Genomic DNA, 23543 nt, shown 5'->3' on the forward strand with positions numbered 1-23543 from the left:
TGACTAATGATTACGAATAGAGTGACGGTGAATATTATCCAATACTAAAATACATCTTCAAACCTATTAAGAGTTAAAAATTTAACGCAAACAAATGACTCCTTAAACTAGTACACCGGATAATTTGAATTATTCAAATTCAAAACTCCATTAAACGCAAATAAATGACTCCTTAAACTAGTACACCGGATAAGTGCTAAGGTTTTACCTCGAAACACCTTATGAAGCACTTAAAACAAATCATTTTCCTCGCACCGATTCGACGATTCCTTTTCCCTCTTTTTCTAGTCAAATTCTCTGTCCTCTCTTCGCGCTCTCTACTACTACACTACCAATGAGGAGGCTATTCGTCCGAGGTTCCGCCGGGGACTCGCCGCCGCAACAATCTCCGTCACCATCGCCGCCGCAGTCCTCCGTTCCCTCATCCGTCAACATTGCCGCTGGTCCGGCGAGACCGATCCGTTTCGTGTACTGCGACGAGAAAGGGAAGTTCCAGATCGATCCCGAAGCACTTGCGATACTTCAACTAGTTAAAGAGCCTGTTGGAATTGTCTCCGTTTGTGGTCGCGCTCGTCAAGGCAAGAGCTTTATACTTAATCAGGTAAAATTTCAGTACAATTTAGGCCTTTTTTGTATTGTTTTTAGTTAATTATGTTGCTTAGGGTTTGTATTTAGTGTTATTGCTCGATTCTGCTCCAATTTTTGTGGTACAGTTGGAATTTCGAGATTGAAACTTTTAAACTTTGACTGTGAATTTGGACAGAGGAGCTTTTTAAGTGATGAATTAAAATTTATATATTTGAAAACTAAGTAAAAGTACTACAAATTATAATAGCTAATTATACAATTAAAGCCTTTTTGTATTTTTTTTTAATCAGTTATTTTGTGTTATTGCTTGATTATGCATGTGAGAATGAGAGTGAGGGTATTGCTTGTTCGTGGTCTACTATTTACACATCTGTCCCAATTCATTTGGCACATTTAGAGTTTTGAGATAGAAACTTCTAAAATTTGACTATGAATTTGGATATAGAAGCTTTAATTTCTTTGTAAAATTACGCTGTGTTACTGTTTGATTATGTATGAGAATGTGAGCGAGGGTGTTGCTAGGGCTTTTTCTTGTTAGTGTTGTAGTTTGGTTAGAATTGGGAGTTTGGAAGTTAATGGTCAATAATACGTTCCATCTGGACAAAGTATCATGGTGCAGTTGGAATTTTTAAATATTGACTGTGAATTTGGACATAGCAAACACCCCCCCCCCCCCCAAAAAAAAAAAAAAAAGACAATGAGTCTAGGGTTTTGTGAAACTGGTGAAGCGAAATGTCATGAACCAAAGCTTAATGTGAGCTTGCTACTCTGGAATTGTTCTGTTACCAAGAGCTAATTAATTGGTAATTCTTTAGTACAATCATTTACATTCTTATTTAACATTGGAGCTTGAATTCTGCCAACAAAGTAGGTCTAATAATGTTATGCATTCCTTCAACCTCTAATCAATACGGGACAACAATGATCGGAGGTGTAGATAGTGAGGATTCATATAGTCGACTACAAGTTGTTTGGATTGACCTCCTTAAGCGAATTTTCTACACCACCAAAAGTAAAAGAAACAAACCAAATAACACCACTGACTTGTTAGCAATGCACTTAACACATTAGGGAATAACAGAAAACTACATCAACTTATTCTCTTCTAAATGAATAGAAAAGATGGTTTTGGTTCTCTTATGGAATGTTGTTACAAGAAGTAGCCAAAGCAGCTTGTGTACTGGTGAAAAGACTTCCACAGACCACTATATATAATGAACACGAGGCTATGATATAAGCTGAAAACTAAGTGCCAGAAGACAGATTTTGAAGTCTGGCGTGGAACCTTCAACAATTTTACAAGAGGGCTGCTGATCGATATATACCCATCTAATAGTTTTACTTCTTCGTCCGGGTCGGGTAGGGTTTTAAAATTGGGCTGATGGTTATTATAAGTGGGTTGATGGACTAATAGTGAGGGATTTGCTTGTGGACGCTAGCTTGGACTGTCCAATTGGCCTTTTCGTCCATGTGGCATGCTTGGTGTTCAACCATTAGAGAGGGGGTTATTTTTGGGCTAAAAATTTAACGGAGGGGTATTTTTGAGCCAAAAAACCAACAACGAGTATTTTGCTTCATTTCAAATAATTTTGGGGTGTTTTTGACCCTTTTCCATTTAATTAATTCAGTACTTCAGGGCTTCCCTCGTCAAATGAATGACCGTGAATTTGGACATAGAAGGTTTAAGTTTTTTGAAATTAAAATTTATATATTTGTAAACTACTTAAAATGTACTGTAAATTACAATAACAACTCTAGTTACGGTCAAGGCAAGAGCTTTATACTTAACCCTGTAAATTGAATCCCTTTTTTGTACTTTTTTAAGTTAATTATGTTGCTTAGGGTTTTTAGGTTGGTGTTATTGTTTGGTGATGACTGAGAATGAGAGTGATGGTATTGTTATAGTTTTTGCTTGTTAGTGGTCAACTGTATTCATCCTTTGATCCATTTTTGTGGCACAGTTGGAATTTTGAGATTGAAACTTTTAAGCTTTGATTGTGAATTCGGGCATAGAAGCATTAAGTTTTTTGAAATAAGATTCATTTATTGTCTCTGTTTGTGGTCGGGCCCGTCAAGACAAGAGCTTTATACTTAAGCAGGTAAATTTTAATAAATTGAAGCCTTTTGTATTGCTTTAAGTTATTTATGTTCCTTAGGGCTTGTAGCTTAGGCCCCATTTGTTTACACTTAATGGATGTCTGAATCTGAATGGTTCAGACTTCAAACTATTAAGTGCATTTGTTTTTTATTAAGTTTTTAGCTCTTAGTACGTCTTAATAGGTCTTAATCGTTCAGATTTGGAACCAAGTCTTAATATCATTAAGAGGTATTCTTGTGTTGGATAATATTCATCACCACTCTATCCACAATCACCAGTCACCACCACTACCACCTCTGTCACCACCACCATTGTCAACTACCAACCGCCACAACCAACCACTTTCACTATCACAATCACCATTGATAATCAATATCGCTACCAACCACTATTGTCAGCCGCTACAAAACCTACCACCTCCATTATTCTAATTATATACACCGTTACCTAGGGGTGGGCATCGGTCGTTTCGGTTTTATGTATTATCGGTTGGTTTATCGGTTTTCAATTTCTAAATATGTTGAATCAATAATCAAATCAATAAGATATTTTTTATCGATTTATCGGTTTTTAGTTCTTAATGGTTCGATTTTCGGTTTACTGATAAGAAAATACTCATAAAATATAAAAAATAGTAACTAACATGAAAAAAAACCAAATCTAAGTTACAACCAAAATCCTACATAATTTGTTTTAATTTACAAGAATACTCAAATTTGACCTAAATAACCCAATAATTTTTTTATATAAAACCGTTAAAAATCGTTAACCCAATAACAATAAACCAATAACATTTTTATCGGTTTGGTTTGTTGGTCGGTTTAGTTTTTGCACACTCCTACCGTTACCGCCACCCCAACGCTAACACCAATTCCAATGCCACCACCATCATCAACCACTACCGATTAATCCCTACTACCGACCAACTCATCTATCACAACTAGCACCATCGCTAAATACCACTAATACATCATCAACCTCCGCACATTCTTCGGCAACCACCACTATCATTGTCATTGGTATCACCACCTCTACCATCACTTCAACCACTACTATCAGTACAATCTATCTCCACTAACAACCATCTACACCATCACAATTAGTAGCGTCTCCAACTACCACCAACACATCGTCAAACATCATACATTCATTTTTCAGCCATCGTAATCAATACCTCCAAATCGGATTCAGAGTGTACCCGACCCGCCACTATCCAGTAACCCTAATCCCAACGCCAATCTCCGTAATTGCTGGACGATTTCATCATCTCTTTTGACTCTAACGGTGAGTTTTATTTCGCTTATTATTGATTTTAATTTTTTTTTCCTACTTAATATGGTCTGCGATTTAATATGTGCTTGAATTTGCTGGAGCATAGTGGCAATTTTCACGAGTCATTATTTGTTCATAAAAAATTAGATTCTAGAAGAGTGACTATTGTTGTGTACAAATTTTGTGTATGTTAAATTTAGGTTTGTTTTGAGTCGATGGTTGATTTGTATTTATCCCCTAGCTCTAGTGTGCCCTTTTACCTTATCTTGATCCCCCTTTGTTGCATAGTTGCTGTGATTGGCGATGGTAGACTAGGGTCATGTCATAGGTCGGGGTCGGGGTCAGGGTCAGGGTCAGGGTTAGGAGATGTTGGGTCTGGCTTGGGGTTTAGGGAGTTGGGTTTGGGTCGGGTCTAGGTTCGAGTTTGGGGTTAGGGGCTAGGGTTAGTAAGGTTAGGTGGGATAAGGGAGCTTCTAGGTTGCGAGTTGGGTCTTGGAACATCGGTACTTTGCAAGGTAAGTCTATAGAGCTGGTGAAGATTCTTAGAAAGAGGAGGGTTAGTGTAGCGTGTGTTCAGGAAACTAAATGGGTAGGCACTAAAGCAAGAGATGTGGATGGATATAATTTGTGGTACTCGGGTAGCGTGAGACATAGAAATGGGGTAGGTATCTTAGTAGATGAAGATCTTAGGGAGCAGGTGGTAGAGGTAAAGAGTTAGTGATAGACTGATGTCTATTAAGTTGGTCATGGGAGGGTTACGATGTACGTTATTAGTGCCTATGCCCTGCAAGTAGGTTTGGACGAAGAGGAGAAGAAGGAATTCTGGGAGGTTTAGATGATGTGGTGAGGAGCATCCCGAGCACTGAGAAGCTTTTTGTGGGAGGGGATTTCAATAGGCATATTGGGTCTTTGTCGAGAGGGTATGATGATGTGCATGGCGGTTTCGGTTTTGGTGAGCGGAATGAAGGAGGAGCTTCTCTGTTGGATTTTTCTGGGGCTTTTGGGTTGTGGATAGCAAATTCGAGCTTTTCGAAGGAGGAGGATCACCTTATTACATTTTGTAGTTCAGTGACCAAGACTCAGATAAACTTTTTGCTTCTTAGAAAAGGGGATAGAGCACTATGTAAAGACTGTAAAGTCATACCTAGCGAGAATTTCTCGACCCAACATAGGTTGTTGTGATGGACTTGGTTATCAATAAAGGCAAAAAGAAGAGAAGTGGGGAGGCACGACCCAGGATTAAGTGGGGTAGCTTGACTTTGGCTAGTGCTTTGAAATTGAAGAGTAGGGGTCTTGGGAGAGTAGAGGGTGTGTGGATAATATGTGGGAGACGATTGCCAGTTGCATTAGGGAGACCGCTAGAAAGGTGTTGGGTGTCTCGAGAGGTCGATCTGATAAACATCGAGGAGACTGGTGGTGGAACGAAGAGGTCAAGGGAAAGGTGGAGTCTAAGAAGATGGCTTTTGCTAAGTTGGTTGGGAGCAAGGATGATGAGGAAAGGCAGAGGAATAAGGAGGAGCATAAGGTAGCTAGAAGAGAGGCTAAGTAAGCGGTTATGATGGCTAAGACAACAGCTTTTGAGAGTTTGTATGCGGTTTTAGAGAAGAAAGGCGGAGAAAAGAAGTTGTATAGGATGGCCAACGCCAGGGAGTGAAAGGCTCGTGACCTTGACCAAGTGAAGTGCATCAAATGAGAGGATGGTATAGTGTTGGTTGAGGATGCCGTTGAGGATGCCCTCATTAGGGAGAGGTGGCAGTCCTATTTTCATAAACTTTTAAACGACGAGGGGGACAAAGGTTCTGTGTTGGGAGACTTAGAGATATCTGAGGAGGGTCGCAATTATAGTTCTTATAGGTGTATCGAGGTTGAGGAGGTCAAGGGAGCTATTCGCAGGATGCGACGGGGTAGGGCGACGGGGCCAGACGAGATTCCATTAGATTTTTAGAATAGCATTAGCGGGGCAGGTCTGGAGTGGTTGACAAGGTTGTTTAACATTATTTTTAGAGCTGCTAAGATGCCTGAAGCGTGGAGGTGGAGCACGATGATTCCAGTGTATAAGAACAAGGGAGACATTCAGAGTTGTAACAACTGAGGTATTAAGTTGTTGAATCATACTATGAATAGAGTTGAGGATGAGGAGGATCGTGACGATCTCTGAGAATCAGTTCGGTTTCATGCCTGGTCGCTCGACCACTGAGGCCATTCACCTTGTGAGGAGATTAGTGGAGCAGTTTCGAGAGAGGAAGAAGGACTTGCACATGGTGTTTATTGGTCTAGAGAAGGCATATGACAGAGTTCCCAGGGAGATTCTGTAGAGGTGCTTGGAGGCTAGAGGGATGCCCGTGGTGTACATTAAGTTGATTTAGGATATGTATGATGGTGTGAAGACTCGTGTGAGGACGGTAGGTGGAGATTCGGAGCACTTTACAGTTTTGATAGGGTTGCACCAGGGATCTACTCTTAGCCCGTTTCTATTTGCCTTGGTGATGGATGTTTTGACGCGAGATATTCAAGGGGAGGTGTCTTAGTGTATGTTATTTGCAGATAATGTGGTTTTGATCGACGAGACTCGGGGTGGAGTTAATGATAAGTTGGAGATTTGGAGACAGACGCTTGAATCTAAAGGTTTTCGGTTAAGTAGAACCAAGACGGAGTACTTGGAGTGTAAGTTCAGTGATATGTCGCAAGAAGATGGAGTGGTTGTGAAGCTAGACTCTCAGGCCATCCAGAAGAGGGAGAGTTTCAAGTATCTGGGGTTTATAATTCAGGGTAATGGTGAGATTGACGAAGATGTCACACATCGTATTGGGGCAGGGTGGTTGAAGTGGAGGCTCGCTTCGGGAGTCCTTTGTGATAAGAAGGTGCCCCCGAAGCTTAAAGTGTAGTTCTACAGAGTGGTAGTATGGATGGCTATGTTGTATGGAGCGGAGTGTTGGTCAGTTAAGAACTCTCTCATCCAAAAGGTGAAGGTGGCAGAGATGCGAATGTTGCGATGGATGTGTGGACATACCAGGAAAAATAGGGTGAGGAATGAGATTATTCGGGAGAAGGTGGGAGTTGCCTTGGTAGAGGATAAGTTGCAAGAAGTGAGGCTACGTTGGTTCGGGCATGTGATGAGGAGGGGTCCTGATGCTCCAGTGTGGAGGTGTGAGACTCTGGCTATGGATGGTTTTAGGCGGGCTAGAGGTAGACCGAAGAAATATTGTAGGGAGGTGAGTAGGCATGATATGAAGCAATTACAGCTTACAGAGGACATGACCCTTGATAGGAAGGTGTGGAGGACACGGATTAGGGTAGAAGGTTAGAGGGTGGGAGCGCAACGGTAGTAATAGGGGAGTGCTCCTTTGGGTCTAGAGTTTCTGGTTCGTAGTGTTGTGGCTGTAGTTTTTGGGGCTAGTTGTGTTGGCTTCTTTTGCATCCCGTACTAGTTTATTGTGCACTTATCTTTTGTGTTTGTTATACTGTTAGTTTGTTTTGTGTACTCTACTAGTTTATATGCGCTTACTTTTTGTATTGGTTATACTGTTAATGGTCCTAAGTCGGGGGTCTATCGGAAACAACCTCTTTACTTCTTTTGAGGTAGTGGTATGGTCTGTGTACACTCTACCCTCCCCATACCCCACTAGGTGGGAATACACTGGGTATGTTGTTGTTGTTGTAATCAATACCTCCAAAAACTACCATCAACCAACTTCACATCACAACCACCACCACCGTTTCTATCTTCACCTTCATAACAATCACTACAATACCAACTATCTCTACCATCACAACTCTCACCACCAACATTACTAGTCACTAACATCAATCATTACCACCACCACCAGTACAAACCATCTCAGCTATCACCAGCAAACATAAATATTTTTTTTCAATCAAATAATAATTTTGTTGTATTAATTCAAATATTCTCTTAATATATAATTAATTTTTTACTTGAATTATATTTTTTATTATATATACAAATAAAAAATTTTTGCACAATCAGATGTTAAAAAACAAATAGTTTTAATCATTCAGTTTTTAGATCTAGAGACAAAATCTTAATCATTCAGATGTGCATTTAGATTCAGACATCTGAATCATAATAAAAACAAATGCGTGTTATTGTTTGTTAAATCTAAATTTGCTTGTTAGTGCTGTGATTTTGGTTAGAATTGGGATTTTGGAAGTTGGTGGTCAACTATTCATTCCCATCTGTCCCAATTTTTGTGGCACTGTTGGAATTTCGAGATTGAAAATTTTAAATTTTGACTGTGAACTTGGACTTAGAAGGTTTAGGTTTTTGGTTGCGCTTGTCAAGGCAAGAGCTTTATGCTTAATCCGATAATATTTTAGTACAATTAAAGTCTTTTTTGTATTTATTTTTAGTTATGTTTTTAGGGTTTTAGTTTAGTGTTGTTGTTCAATTATGCATGAGAATGAAAGTGAAGGTATTGCTAGGGTTTTGCTTGCTTGTGATGTAGTTTTGGTTGGAATTGGGATTTTGGAAGTTATGTGCAACTATGTATTAAGTTTCTTGAATAAAATTTATATATTTAGAAACTATAAAAAAAAATACTATGAATCACATTAATTCAACAACAACAATTATATACTAGGTAATCCCACAAAAGGGGGTCTGAAGAGGATGGAGTGTACGCAGACTATACCTCTGAGAGGTAAGGTGTGGTGGTAATGGGAGTACAAGAGACAATAGATAGTTAAAAAAAACATCATATAGTAGCAGATACAATACTACAACAAATTAATACTATACAACAACAACAACAACAAACAAACCCAGTGTGTTCCCACAAAGTGGGGTCTGGGGAGGGTAAGATGTACGCAGTCCATACCGCTACCTCCGAAGAAGTAGGGAGGCTGTTTCCAATAGACCCCCGGCTCAAGACGAAGAGTAGGCGACAAGGAGATGGATTACATAACAGAAAAGGCGTAAGGAATAATAAAAAGTAAATCAGAGCAATATGAAAATACGAGAGATAAGGCAACACGAAATAACCAGATAGCAACTGAGAAAATATGAAAGGGATACCCACGTATAAGTAACACATACTCGCCGCCATAGACACCTATAGACTCAGACCTAAGGTTACTAACCCGGCTACACCAGATCTCTCTTGGTGGCTTGCTACAACCCACACCCTCCCGTTAGCCTTCTACCCTTATCCGCGACCTCCACACCTTCCTATCTAGGGTCATATCCTCAGTAAGCTGCAGCTGCTCCATGTCATGTCTGATCACCTCCCTCCAATATTTCTTCGGCCTACCTCTACTCTTCCTGAAGCCATCCAACGCTAGTCTCTCACACTTACGCACTGGGGCATCTGCGTCCTTCCTCATCACATGTCCAAACCATCTCAGCCTTCCTTCCCACATCTTGTCCTCCACCGACGCCACTCCTATCTTCTCCCGGATATTCTCATTCCTAATCCTGTCCCCACTAGTAAGCCCACATATCCGACGTAGCATCCTCATTTCCGCCACCCTCACTTTTTTGATGTGGGAGTGCTTGACTGGCCAACATTGCGCGCCATACAACATGGCCGGCCCGACTGCCACTTTATAGAATTTGCCTTTAAGCTTAAGGGGCACTTTCTTATCACACAGCACCCCTGAGGCGAGCCTCCACTTCATCCAACCTGCTCCAATACGATTGGTGACATCCTCATCAATCTCACCATTCCCCTGGATCAAAGACTCAAGATACTTAAAACTATCCTTCTTACAAACATCTTGGGAGTCAACCTCACCACCACATCGTCCTCCTGCCTCAAGTCACTAAACTTGCATTCCAAATACTCCATCTTGGACCTACTCAACCTGAACCCCTTTGACTCAAGGGTTTGCCTCCAAACCTCCAATTTGTCATTCACGCCCTCTCGCGTCTCATCAATTAGCACTATATCATCCGCAAATAGCATACACCAAGGCACCTTGCCTTGAATACTCCATGTCAACACGTCCATCACCATCGCAAACTGGAATGGACTAAGAGTCGATTCCTGATGCAACCCTGTCTCGACCGGAAAATGGTCTGAGTCTCCTCCCGCCGTCCTCACCTTGGTCTTCCCTCCACCGTACATATCCTTAATAACTCTGGTGTACGCCACTGGACCCCTCTCACCTCCAAACACCTCCAAAGAACCTCCCTCGAAACTTTATCATACGCCTTTTCTAGGTCGATGAACACAAAGTATAAGTCCCTTTTCCTTTCTTTATACTGCTCCACCAATCTCCTCACCAAATGGATTGCCTCTGTCGTTGAACGACCAGTCATAAATCCAAACTGGTTCTCCGAAACAGACACAACCCTCCTTAATCTCCGCTCAAGCACTCTCTCTCCAATCTTTATAGTGCGACTCAACAGCTTAATACCCCTGTAGTTGTTGCAACTCTAAATTAATACTATAATCGAACTATATGAAATAGATAGCAATAGAAATTGAAGAATAAGAAACTGCTAGAGTATTCCTACGACTACTAGTAAGGGCGACAAGACAATGCACTCAAAAGAATAATAAAAGAATTTTGGTCAAAGAAAAACTTCGTTGAATATCGAAATTCCAACCGTGCCACATAAATTAAGATGAAGGGAGTAGTTGTTTGGTGACTAGAATTATGAAAGCACATTGCTCTGGAGATTCCGAATCATTAAATTGACCAGTCAATCAATTATGCCTTAATTCAAAAGGTAGGTAGAGCTCTTGGAGTCCTACTTAAAGTTAAAGGTAGATTTTTAAAGCATCGAGTGCAGAAATTGAGGGAAAAAATTCGTTTCAGTTTGTTTGCTTTTCATTCCTTTTTAATCCATTTTAAAAAGAATGCCTTTTTTTGGCAACTCTATAATTCTAACTTCCATATGGCATGTCTAATACCAGAGAAATCTCAGCAATTCAATTGGTTGACTATCTGCGCTTTCACCTTATTGGTGAGGATTCGATTCCCACCTTGTAATTTCCTCCCCTTTTCCCCTTATTAAAGGCACACATCGAAATACAAGATCGAAGGACATTTTTGGTACATTCCACATATTATTAGTTTTAGAATACAAGATTCAAAACTTTTCTTTACTTTCTTAAATTCATGTCAAGTCAAAACCAGTCAAATAAATTGAAACGGAAAGAAGAATGTTCTTATGCTGTAAGTTTTCTGTTGTAGTAAAATTTATATAATTGAGAAAATGTGAAAAGTACTATAAATCACAATAGTTAACAATTTGAAGGACTGTAAAAGGCATATAAAGAAATTGCAGTGAAGAAAAACTTGGTTCTCGAAATTTCAACTGCACCACATAAATTGGGACAGAGGGAGTAATTGTTTGATGACTAGAATTATGAAGCACATTAACTGGAAATATATAACATTAAATCAACTAATCAATCAGCTATGAGTTAATCCAAAAGATAGGTAGAGCTGTTAGAGTCGATTGGCAATAAATCAACCATCAACTATGCCTTGATCCAAAAGATAGGCAGAGCGTTTAGAGTCTTACTTAAAGTTAAAGGTAGTTCTGTAGTTAAATCAAGGGAGAGCAGGAACTATGGGAAAAAACTATGTTCTCACGTGCGATGGGACTATAGACTGCTCAGCTTGGAACTCACGACCTAATTGTAAGTAACCGTAGAATGGGAATGCCAATCTTATACATAAAATACAATCTATCTGAAGTAAACTTGTAGGGGGCTGCGTATAGCATTCTATATCGTAAAATAAGAAAAGAAAGAGTTAGAGCAGAAATGTGTTTGGAAGAATTCACTAAGTACTCTAGCATTAGAATGTTGGGAAATATATTTATGGGTTGGTTTGAAGGATGTATGGTGTGCAATCTGAACTATTGTATGTTAGCTCAACATGCTTATCAGGACGCATTAGAGTGTTCTACACGAGCCAAAAAATGTTTGGTTTATCAGAAATGTTTTCTTCCTTTCATCTAATCTATTTCCTAAGGTTCAGAAAAGGATAATACCTAGGAGTTCGGGGATCAAATTCACTGTCATTTTCTGCTTACCATGGTCATCTGACCAATGTCGAGGAAAACTATTTGTTCTGGGGATCAAAAGAAAGATGAACCATAATGAAAAGGATGGATGAATTAGAAACTATGTTTTGGAGAGTTTCAACTTTCAACTTTCAACTGGAGTTCACCATATGTGGATGCATAGAGTTTCCTAGATTTTAGGGGTTTACGCCTCGGATGGCAGATGAATATTCTTTATCTGTTGTCTGAGAAGCGGAAATCTGAATACAGTTTGCGAATCAACTCCTGATTTATCTAGTTTTATGTGTTGGGAAGTTGCAGGAATGATATGTTAGCAGGGAGACCATTTTGACTAACCATATGACATTATTCTGTTTCCTTCGTAGATCTTCTTCAACTCCTTTTTTGTTTTGGTTTTATGCAGTGATCTTGTCATCCTCTGTGTAAAGATTGTTTTCTTGTACATTTCATACATAGATTGCTGTCAACTCATAAGTCAAAGCTATAGTAAAGTGGCTGTTTCTTTAGAAACTCAATTCATTTATGTTATGAACAAGGTATATTACAATGAGATCACAATTATCTTTACTATTTACTTGTAGCTGTATGCTTTTGCATGTAAATTACCATATGTAACTTAGTGCTGCTTCCTACTTTACTGGGAACATATAACTGAGAGCCTGTTGTATGCCCAATAGCTTCTTGGTAGGAGTAGTGGTTTTCAAGTGGCTGCAACTCATCGTCCATGCACAAAAGGTATTTGGTTGTGGAGTGCACCTTTAAGGAGAACATCTCTTGATGGAGCAGAATACAACCTGTTACTGTTGGACACAGAAGGAATTGATGCTTATGATCAAACGGTTAGTTTCCACCCTTCAACATATTTAATATTGGTTTTTTGAAGAAGGATACTAACCTGACAAATGCTATATGACTTATTTTTAGTCTTATCCTTGTTATCAAAAGCATAAAGTGCATAAGAGCCCTAAGGTTTGTTGGGGCTTTAAGTGCAAATAAAGCATGGGCTTTAGCGAAGACATGCGTCAAGGGATAAAAAATACAAGTATATATGTTAGTCCACCCCTAATAATTATAAGCATGATGTCAAATATATGAACAAGAAAATTGAACAAAAAGATTACGATAAAGTGAGGTATCAAACGTTCAGTGTCGCCTCTTCAGAAGAGGCCAGAAGTATGCCTTAAAACCTTGATGACGACACTGTAGTGCACATTAGCGATGTGAAGCGTTCAACACATTTTGAGCCTCACTTCAGGTCTTAAGCACACCTTTCACAACACTGATTCTTATACATTTTGTATTGCTAATCATTACAAACTAAAGGAACTAGTTCTATAGCCCCAGAACATGTCTTGTTGATTCCTATCATCATGTGCCCTTCCTATCCTTTCTTTCAATGGCTCTTTCCTTCTGTAAATTTCTGTTCTGTTTTGCTGTTTGACAGGGAACATATAGCACTCAGATATTCTCCTTGGCGGTCCTACTTTCAAGTATGTTTGTATATAACCAGGTTAGGAGCACCCAAACATGGAACTCGTTTTTTTGATATGCCATTCTTACCCCTTTTCCCTCATGGTTCAGTGGATGTCCTTGTTGCTACAGCCAGTTTGTTTTTTAGGTGTCCTGATAATCTCTTTAATCCTTCAATTTAGATGGGTGGTATTGACGAAGCTGCACTTGACCGCCTCTCTCTTGTCACTGAAATGACTAAACATATTCGTGTTAGAGCCTCTGGAGGAAGGGCCAGTGCTTCCGAGCTTGGACAGTTCTCTCCAATTTTCGTTTGGTTGCTTAGGGTAATTCAAAATTTATTTATTATCACTGTAGATTTTCTTTTGTGCTTGCTTGTGAAACTATTAAATAAAATTTTTTTTTCTGCAAAAGGATTTTTATTTGGATTTGGTTGAGGACAACTGCAAAATAACTCCGCGGGACTACCTTGAACTTGCTTTGAGGCCAGTTCAAGGTGGCGGGAAAGATGTTGCTGCTAAAAACGAGGTATTCATTTTACATGAATGTTCTTTTTGCTTTACTATGCTATAATTATTCAATTTCTTATTATAACTATCCCTGTTAAAAAACTGGTTTCCTGAACTTGCACGTTTTACTTCAAAATAAAGAAGACCTTGTACACGTTTTTATGTAATTCGAAACCATCTTTCTTTTCCTTCTAATGGGTTAGTTCCTAACGGTAGATTGGGTAACCATTTGGAACTTCTGACTGCAGATTAGGGACTCCATTCGTGCGCTTTTCCCTGACAGAGAATGCTTCCCCCTTGTGCGGCCTCTGAGCAATGAAAATGAACTTCAACGGCTAGATCAAATACCAGTAAGTGCTTAATTTTCTTTCACATGTTCCATTCTCTACTATCGTGTAGAGTATTCTGATTGTGGAAACCCTTTTAAATATTCTAATTATGGTATCAATTTTCACATGCAGTTGGAAAACCTGAGGCCAGAGTTTAAAGCAGGTCTTGATGCTTTGACAAGATTTGTCTTTGAGAGGACAAGACCCAAGCAAGTTGGAGCAACTATTATGACTGGACCTCTCTTTGCTCGCATAACTCAGTCCTTCCTGGATGCTCTTAACAATGGTGCAGTGCCCACCATCACCTCTTCATGGCAGGTTAGCAATGTTTTTTTGTGGCAGATATAGTGCTTTTTCGTTTTAACTTATTCCCATCATCGATCTTTTTCTTTGTATCTGTGCAAATGGTGTGTCCAAGAGCAACGTTGTTCTTTGTCATCACCAACACCTTCAACCCAACTGAGTGACAAATAAGAAACCTCTGATTATTGTTTCATGATTATTTCTCAATAATTAGTTAGATTGACATTTAACACCAAGAAAGTGGCCCTGAATAGAAGGAACAAGGACAATAGAGATCTTAAATGTAGGTCTTATACTAGAGAATGCGCCTAACCTACTACTTTTAACGTTATTTTACTTGTTCCGTTAATCGGAACAAGGGGATTGCACCTCTTTTTGGACCCAAGGCTTGCTTTGCAGGTCGAGTTTTGGAAGAATTGCAGGTCCTCTCCAGCAAATGTTGGTTATTTCATTAAGTATAATGTCAAAATATACTGATTACTATGAAGAAGGGATTTTACCAAATTAAGTCAAGATCACCCAAAAGTTGATCCATAGTTCTGGTTTAAATATCATCTAACTTAACATCACACGTCAACAAAATGTCTCAATGTAAGTGTTTGCTTTGGGAGGCTACTCCTTGTTCTTCTTCTCTTCTTAGAGTTACATTGAATGTGAGCCTTCTTGAGAATTTGGAATTTAATTATGTAGTCTCTTGTTATTGCATGAGATTTCTGTCTCTCTGTTTCATCATTATGGCTCAAACTATTAATTTGGGGAACAACTGGCACATTTGGTTCTGTTTGGTGTCCATTTTCAAGGACATGGAGTATAAAAATTAAAAAGAAAATACATAGTCTGGACACTAGTTGATGTTTGATGAGCGACATGCAAGTTTCTAATAGCTGACATGCCGCCGATATGTAACCACACTTTGGTGCCGGAGCTGGGCAACTTCATGCATGTTATTTTATTTACCACGCATCGTGCACAAGTGAATTAGTCATCTTCAGAATTCCTATGATATCAACTATTCCTCTTTGAATTTAAGGAAAAGAAAAGTAGAAGGCAAGTGAAATTCAAAGAGAGTAAAACAACATGAAAAACCTACAAGTGAATGATTTTAGTAGAATCTTATGGTTGTTATTTAACTCCGTTAGTTCACTCCGTATACCCAGCTTATGCACTATAATGCCGATGGATGTTTTCTTTTTTTGATTTCTGCAGAGTGTTGAGGAAGCTGAATGTCAAAGGGCATATGATTTGGCTGCTGATAGATACATGGCTTCATTTGATCGTTCTAAGCCTCCGGAGGAAGTAAGTATTGCTCTAATGTCGTTTTAACAATATCTGGTTGCGTCTAATAGTTCAATCATTATAGGGTGCACTAAGAGAAGCACATGAAGATGCAGCTCAAAAATCCATGGCAGAATTTAATTCTACTGCTGTGGGGGCCGGATCCATCAGGATGAAATATGAGAAGCGTCTCCAAAATTTCATAAAAAAGGCATTTGAGGTTAAGCTTTTCCTTCAGCCATTACTTCAAATATTGAGGATGCAGTGAATGAGTGGTATAAGCATACTTGAGTGTCATAATACATTCCCTAGTGAAGATGAGCTAATATTAATTTTTATTCCACTCCATAGTTACCTCTCCAAATACTAAAAGGAAATTTGGTATACTGGAAATTCACAGATAACCACTTTCACGACTGCTATTTGAAAATAAGTCATAGCTTCAAACTAACTTAAATTTAGGCACTTTTTTATATGGGGAAATAGTATTTGGACAAAAATACCTTCAACTTATAAAAGCAGCTGAGACCCCCGCTACTCCCATCTTCTCTGCTTTTGTGGAACTCCATGACATGGTCCTGGAGTTTCACTTGTAAAAGTTTGAAATTCATGACATGGTGTTGAATTTCTGCAAATTAGTGGGATTTCTTTTATGGAGGTGTTCATCTATAAAAGTGGATTCATTTTGCAATTCATGGAGGGTATGTTCTGTTTTCCATAGAATGGCAGAACCTATTCTGCACATAAGTCGAGCCTTAGAGGTTTCATGATCTTCTTTTTGATAGGTAATGTTAAGATAGTTTTATTGGAAATTCCAGCATTAGGACATCTGGTCTTCATTTTGAATTTCTGAAAAACGAGAAGACAGAGAGATAAATGTTTTAGTGAAAGACACATCCAAGACAAGTTCCTACTCACCAGAATTCTTAATTAATCTGTACAAATGTTCTGCATTTTGCGGAAGTGTACAATTATTTTGCTTAGTCTGTGTATTCTCATTACTTACAAATTTTGGAATGGTGAAATATTCTAGTAAATCTCAATATTGATTTTCAGTCAATTGCCTTGTTACAAGATATTGTTGCTTCTTTCTTCGTACAAATGACTGTGGATTAAGGATCTTAATTCTCTCCATTTACAATTTTTTCTCTGCTAAGCAGGTGATAATTGAGTCAAAGTTGAGATGTGTTGATGCCTGTGTGTGTGTGTTCAGTTTGTTTCTTCCTAGATGAGTGCCTATCCTTGTGTAGTACCGGTTCTGTTCTTATCAGTTTTATATATCTGTAGACAGGCCATTTGCCCACATGATATTGACTGTATGTCATATGGACGATCCATTGACATTCTGTCTGGGATCCAATTAAAGTTCCGTGGTTCATCAAATGGGATGACTTTTTGACGTAGGTAGTTTTGTCAGGATGTTTATGGGTGTGAGTATCTACTCCATGGTACTGAATAGCTCTTCCTAATTGCTGATTCTGTTTTTATGTTGATAGCAGGAGCTTAAAAAGGATGCCTTTAGGGAGGCTTATCTCCAATGTTCAAATGCCATACGGGACATGGAAAAGGATCTGAGGATAGCTTGCCATGCTCCTGATGCAAATATAGATAGTGTGCTTAAGGTAAGCCCTTATTCACTGTAGATATCAGCCTATTTTTAGGTGGCTAAACTGGAATTCAGGCTTATTGAGTTACTAACATCGTAAATGCATATGCTATATCATGCAGGTTCTTGATCGTTTAGTGTCTAAGTATGAAGCCACTTGTCAGGGTCCTGAGAAGTGGAGAAAATTGATCGTCTTTTTACAACAAAGGTTTGTATATTAACGATTATTTATTTGAACAATTGCAATTGGAAATGAATATTTCATCTCACATTGATTTTCCAGCTTGGAGGGTCCACTCTTTGATCTCATCAAGAAGCAAACAGACCAACTTGGATCAGAAAAAACTACTCTTGCATTAAAATGCCGCTCCATTGAGGATAAGATGAACTTACTTAACAAACAACTGGAAGCTAGTGAGAAGTACAAATCCGAATATTTGAAGCGTTACGAAGACGCCATCAACGTCAAGAAGCAGCTTGCAGATGATTACACGAGTCGTATCACAAATTTGCAGAGTAAATATAGTTCATTGGAAGAGAGATATTCAAGCTTATCAAAAATGTTCACTTCAGCTAAGCATGAGTCTGCAGAATGGAAAAGAAAATATGAACAACTTCTGTTGAAGCAGAAGGCTGATGAAGACCAATCAAGTGCAGAAGTATCTGTTCTGAAGTCCAGAACTGCAGCTGCTGAAGCAAGGCTGGCTGCTGCCAAAGAACAAGCTGAGTCGGCTCAAGAGGAGGCGGAGGAGTGGAAACGTAAATATGACATTGCTGTCAAGGAAGTTAAGATTGCTCTTGAGAAGGCAGCATCTGCCCAAGAGCGCGCAAACAAGGAAACCCAATTGAGAGAAGATGCTTTAAGGGATGAATTTTCAAGCACTCTGTCTGATAAGGTGATAATATTGCTATGCATATTGATTCAGATTAAATGTGCTGCTTTGTTTCATTTTTCTTCTCCTCCCTCCTTGAAATATTGTTTTGTGATTTTGCCCGTTTAGTTTTCCAATATGATAGTTGAAGTTCTCTTTGTTCATGAAACTGCAGGAAGAAGAAATAAAAGACAAGACATCTAAGCTTGAGCAGGCTGAGCAGCGTTTAGCAACACTGAGTTTGGAGTTGAGGGTGAGTTTCTGCTCTTTCCAAACCAACTTAACTTCCATTTGCACTAATCTTGTGTACGAAAAGAAGGTGAGGGTGGGATGGAGCAAAGGGGTCGTTTGGCAGAGTGTATAAGAACAATGCATAATATAATGTATTATTAATGCTTGCATTAGTAATGCGTGTATTAGTTATACTTGTATAGTTATGCATGTATTATTTCTTATACATTATTTGATATGATGTATAAGAAATAATATATCTTACATAATTTCTATAAAAGAAGTGTTTGCTTAAACAATACCCTTTTTTGACTTTGTACACTTTTTTTTCAACAAAGTATTTTACCATCTCAAACATAATTAGTATTGTTGAATTAGTATATAGAGATTTAGGATTAATTGCAAGACCTTCGTCTTTGCGGTTGAAATGTTATGCTGACGGATTAACATAATCGAAACAAAAATAAAATACAAGATGTAAAATTAAGAAAGTCTCAAGAATTTTCTTCAAAACTTTTTAAAGACCCTCGAAGCAAAGCAAAAATATGTTGCCGTTATTTAAATCTATTCATTGTTGTAAATTGAGAAGATTCACTGCTGAAAATTAATATGTCGGGAAAAGAAATTGTGAATTATTTTGAGTGGGAAATTGAGGGGTATTAAGGTCATTTAATAAGTTGATGCATGTGTTAAAAGTCTTTGTATTACTAATATGTAGGTAATGGAGTGCATTACTAATACACACTTCAATACACAATAGAGTATAACTAATGCTCGCATTAGTTATACATAAGCAAAAAGACGTACCAAACAAGGTATTAGTAGTACATATTGACTAATGCATGCATTATATTTTTCAATACACTCTACTAAACGACCCCTAAGAGTGAAAAAACAGGGAGGGGGTAGTGGGTAGGGGGCCACTCTTTGTTATCTTATAGTGGGCTCGCTGGAAAGAGAGTACAAACGCCGTGCACAATAAAAATAAGACCAGTAGATAGTAGAGACTGACCAATTGAGCTGCAGATTGTAATGCTTCTAGTATTTGTGGTTTTCCTGAGCTTGTGATGTATTTTTGTTTTGGCTCTCTGAACTAGCTTTAGCATTTGAGTGTAGACTTCTATTTAACGGTTTAATAACTTAAGTAGTGTGTCACCTAAAAATATGGATACTGACACTCATTATGTATGTGTGGTTATTTAAGAGATTTACATGGGTATTAGTACTGATGGTTTCCCTAATGCGGCAGTATGGATTCAGAGTATTCACATGGCTGTACCCAACTAGTTTCGGATTGTGACTGTTTATTGATAGTAGTAGTATACTATTCACTATTCTATTCTTACCATTATCACAAGCAGAGTAGTACTTATGACTATTTTGTGATTGTTACTTTTTACAGACTGCTGATTCAAAGGTAAAGAACTATGCCCTAGAAGTGTCAGCCTTAAAGGTTGAAATCAAGGAATTGGTTGAAAGGCTAGAGAATGCAAATGCTACTGCACAATCATTTGAAAGAGAAGCTAAGATTCTGGAACAGGAAAAGGTTCATCTGGAGCAGAAGTACCGGTCGGAATTCGATAGATTTGAGGATGTTCAAGATAGATATAAATCAGCTGAAACAGAGGCAAAAAGGGCAACTGAGCTGGCTGATAAAGCAAGGGCTGAAGCAGCTACGGCCCTGAAAGAAAAGAATGAAATTCAGCGGTTAGCTATGGAAAGATTAGCTCAGATTGAGAAGGCTGCCAGAGCTATTGAAAAGTTAGAGAGGGAAAGAGAAGATTTGGCTGATGAAGTAGGGAGGCATCATCGTGCTGAGAAGGATGCAAGGTCAAAAGTTGCAATGCTGGAGGCTCGAGTAGAAGAAAGAGAAAAAGAAATTGAGATGCTGCTGAAATCAAATAATGAACAAAGGGCCAGTACTGTGCAAGTCCTTGAAAGTCTATTGGAGACTGAGCGCGTAGCATGTGCTGAAGCAAACAATAGGTCGGAAGCACTCTCTGTTCAGTTGCAAGCTACTCAAGGAAAGCTAGATCTTCTTCAACAACAGTTAACTGCAGTTCGGCTGAATGAAACTGCACTGGATAGCAAACTTAGAACTGCTTCCCATGGCAAACGTGGCAGGATAGATGAATACGAAGCTGGATTTGAATCTGTCCATGACATGGATACAAATGATAGACCAACAAGAGGAAATAAGAGGTCCAAGAGTACAACCAGTCCCTTGAAGTTTTCTTCCCCACCAGAAGATGGAGGTTCTGTATTCAGGGGAGATGACAATGCTCATAGTCAACAAACAAATGGTGATGAGGATTATACGAAGTTTACAGTGCAGAAACTAAAGCAGGAACTCACGAAACATAATTTTGGGGCTGAACTACTCCAACTGAAGAATGCAAACAAGAAGGATATCCTAGCTTTGTATGAGAAATGTATACTCCAGAAATCATAGCTTTCAGCATGCGGAGTTGTGTAGAAAGGTTGTAAGTATCTCAGTTATAGGCAAAAGGCATACAACTTCTGGATTAAATATTTGGGTGCTGGCATCCTCAAAACATCATTTAAGTTCTATAGGGGGGCTTATATCCCTGTTACGTGGCTTCACAAGCTTGCTATATGCTGCTGCTGCTGCTATCGGGGCTTTCGTGTGACATAATATTTTTCATTCTGGTGTGTATTCTCTAACTTGGGATATTTTTTGAGCTTTCCTTGTGTGGCGGTTTTAGGAAGATATGGTTTAGACTTTAGAGAGTTTTTGAAAGTCAGATGTGAAATTACCAAACCTTCCTCATATTCTCTCTTTCTTTCTCCATTTGTGCAGTTATTGATGGTTAGTGACTAGTGAAGTTGATGTTTAGTACTTAATCCTCGTGATTAGTACTATTATGTTATTAGGTTTTCTCTCCTCTCTTTTTTGAGTTTATGCCTCATTTCCTTTCACTTTGTCAGACTTCCTTCTTCTACTTTTACTTTTACTTGTTCAGTTTCTGAAAATAGATGACTACTTTTACTTATCTAATTTGGAAAAAAACTACTACATTTATTTATATCTTTTTGCTCTGAGAATAGATAAAGAACGCATATTCGACAGAGTGAATTAGTACATTGAACTGGTGGGTCGTTTGGTCGGGAAATAGTTATTCCGGGATAATTAATTTTAGGATTAGTTATCCCGGGATTACCCAGGATAACTTATTCCACCATGCCTATGAGATAAGTTATCCCATCACTATGGTGTAAATGATGGGATAACTTATCTCGGTATTGATTAATCCCTTCAACCAAACATGGAATAAAATGATACTTTAGTTTATCCCGGAATTACTTCTCTTATACCTCACACCAAACGACCGCACTACGTTGATAATTAGTCAAACTATCACTATAATTGATATAGGTTATGTCGGTGCCATTGTTCAGATTTTGATCCTACTTACAAATCACTAAGATAAGAATAGTAATTGTAGGACAAATGTTCATAAATTGTGACAGGTTTCTAGGAGTGTCTGATGGATACTTTCTATGTATGTAATGGGACATTAATTCATTATTGGTTCCCTTAACATTTTAGTTTATTTTTCTACACACATATTCATAGTACTATAATAAATATCTCAATTAATTTGACTCTATTCCTTTTTAGTCAGCAACATCCCATAATATTCGAGGACTTTTTTTTTTTTCACTTGGTGTTCATAAGAAATTTGATTAAATTTAAATTTATATTAAAAAATCTTATATTCAGGGATAAAATATTTTCAAACAAGATAATTTTATATTTAGTGAGACTCAAACTCAAAATCTTTAATTAAGGACAAATAAATATTTATCGGTGCAAAAATAATTCTGGTTGGAATCCAACACTGCTAGTAGCATTACAAGATTCAAAGTTAAAAGTCCATCCAAAATATTTCCAATAGTCCTCTGCAAATTGGTTGGCATTGGTTTGATATGATTGACATTTGTTTGGAATTTTTTGCAATTGAGTCTGCAAAATTACACATTTGTAGGTTTTGAAATCGAGTCTCCAAAAAAACTAGTTTTATAGTTAATTAGCTTAAGGCGGATAAAACTCACGTAAGCAAGAGATACATTCGTGAAAGTAGAAAACCTTGCGACTTATTATGAAAAACTTAAAGTAAATTTCAACAACTTTATCCTTTAACTATTATATTACAAACAATCTCTTATTTATAATTTTCGAATAGATGATTAGCATCCAGATACATAATTTTGAAGTTGAGATATGAATTTAAGAATGAAACAGTTAATTACTTCATTTTTGAACATAATTAGCATCGGAATACATAATTTTGATTAATGTAATACATCCGTTTTTTAAACTTTCTGGTTGAGATACATAATACATTAACTTGATCAAAGAAAAATACATAATTAAAATTATACATCCAAAAATTTATGAGTTTGTGGATGTATTCGATTGTTTTTTTTTTTTTTTTTTAAAATTAGATAATTAATAAAAAGAATAAGAATTTTATGTAATTTAGTAAAAATAAGTTGTGGTGTTATATAATGATTTCAATATTTAAGCATACTAGTTTAGAATACGTGCGTTGCACGTGAATTTTTATTCTTATAAAAATATACATAAATATTTAATTATAAAAATAAATTATGTGTAATTTCAATTACCGCTTAGATAAATATAATATTTTATTTAAATGAAGAGATAAATATTAATACATTGACACAAAATTTGTATTCGAAATAAATCGAATATTTTTTGAATTTGCAAGGACAATGAATATATATATTTAGTTAATTATAGAGTATTTGTCCCTGGCTAATGTGGAAAATGATTAAATATGTGTGTCATCAAAATAAAAGAAAAAAGAAGATACTCATATTATTTTCAATATCCCTATCTAAACAAACAAACAAATATAATAATTAAAATATGAATTATTAAGATTAAGACCCTCATCAAATACTCTGTCTTGCATACCTTAGCAAAATTTAGAAACAGA

At 37.7% G+C, this 23543-nt stretch overlaps 1 protein-coding gene across 1 annotated transcript; it reads left to right on the forward strand.

Moving 5' to 3' along the window:
- Nucleotides 1–158: 158 nt before the first annotated feature.
- LOC107845334 (guanylate-binding protein 4-like) lies at nt 159–21446 on the forward strand. The gene is made up of 14 exons (XM_016689600.2): nt 159–601; nt 12638–12799; nt 13405–13470; nt 13613–13756; nt 13845–13958; nt 14188–14289; nt 14401–14586; nt 15778–15867; nt 15932–16066; nt 17346–17468; nt 17575–17660; nt 17736–18348; nt 18500–18577; nt 19958–21446. Exons 1-14 carry the CDS (start codon nt 335–337, stop codon nt 21005–21007), a joined length of 3216 nt encoding a protein of 1071 aa, XP_016545086.2. The 5' UTR covers nt 159–334; the 3' UTR covers nt 21008–21446.
- Nucleotides 21447–23543: the final 2097 nt, after the last annotated feature.

The sequence above is a fragment of the Capsicum annuum genome, chromosome 10, assembly GCF_002878395.1.
Source record: "Capsicum annuum cultivar UCD-10X-F1 chromosome 10, UCD10Xv1.1, whole genome shotgun sequence".
In the NCBI taxonomy this organism is placed as follows: Eukaryota; Viridiplantae; Streptophyta; class Magnoliopsida; order Solanales; family Solanaceae; genus Capsicum; species Capsicum annuum.

Coding starts and splice junctions, on each gene's coding strand:
- LOC107845334 (XM_016689600.2), top strand. CDS start 335: ATGAGGAGGCTATTCGTCCGAGGTTCCGCCGGGGACTCGCCGCCGCAA. Junction 15,868..15,931: donor GTTCTAAGCCTCCGGAGGAA/GTAAGTATTGCT, acceptor CAATCATTATAG/GGTGCACTAAGAGAAGCACA. Junction 17,469..17,574: donor ATATAGATAGTGTGCTTAAG/GTAAGCCCTTAT, acceptor TATATCATGCAG/GTTCTTGATCGTTTAGTGTC.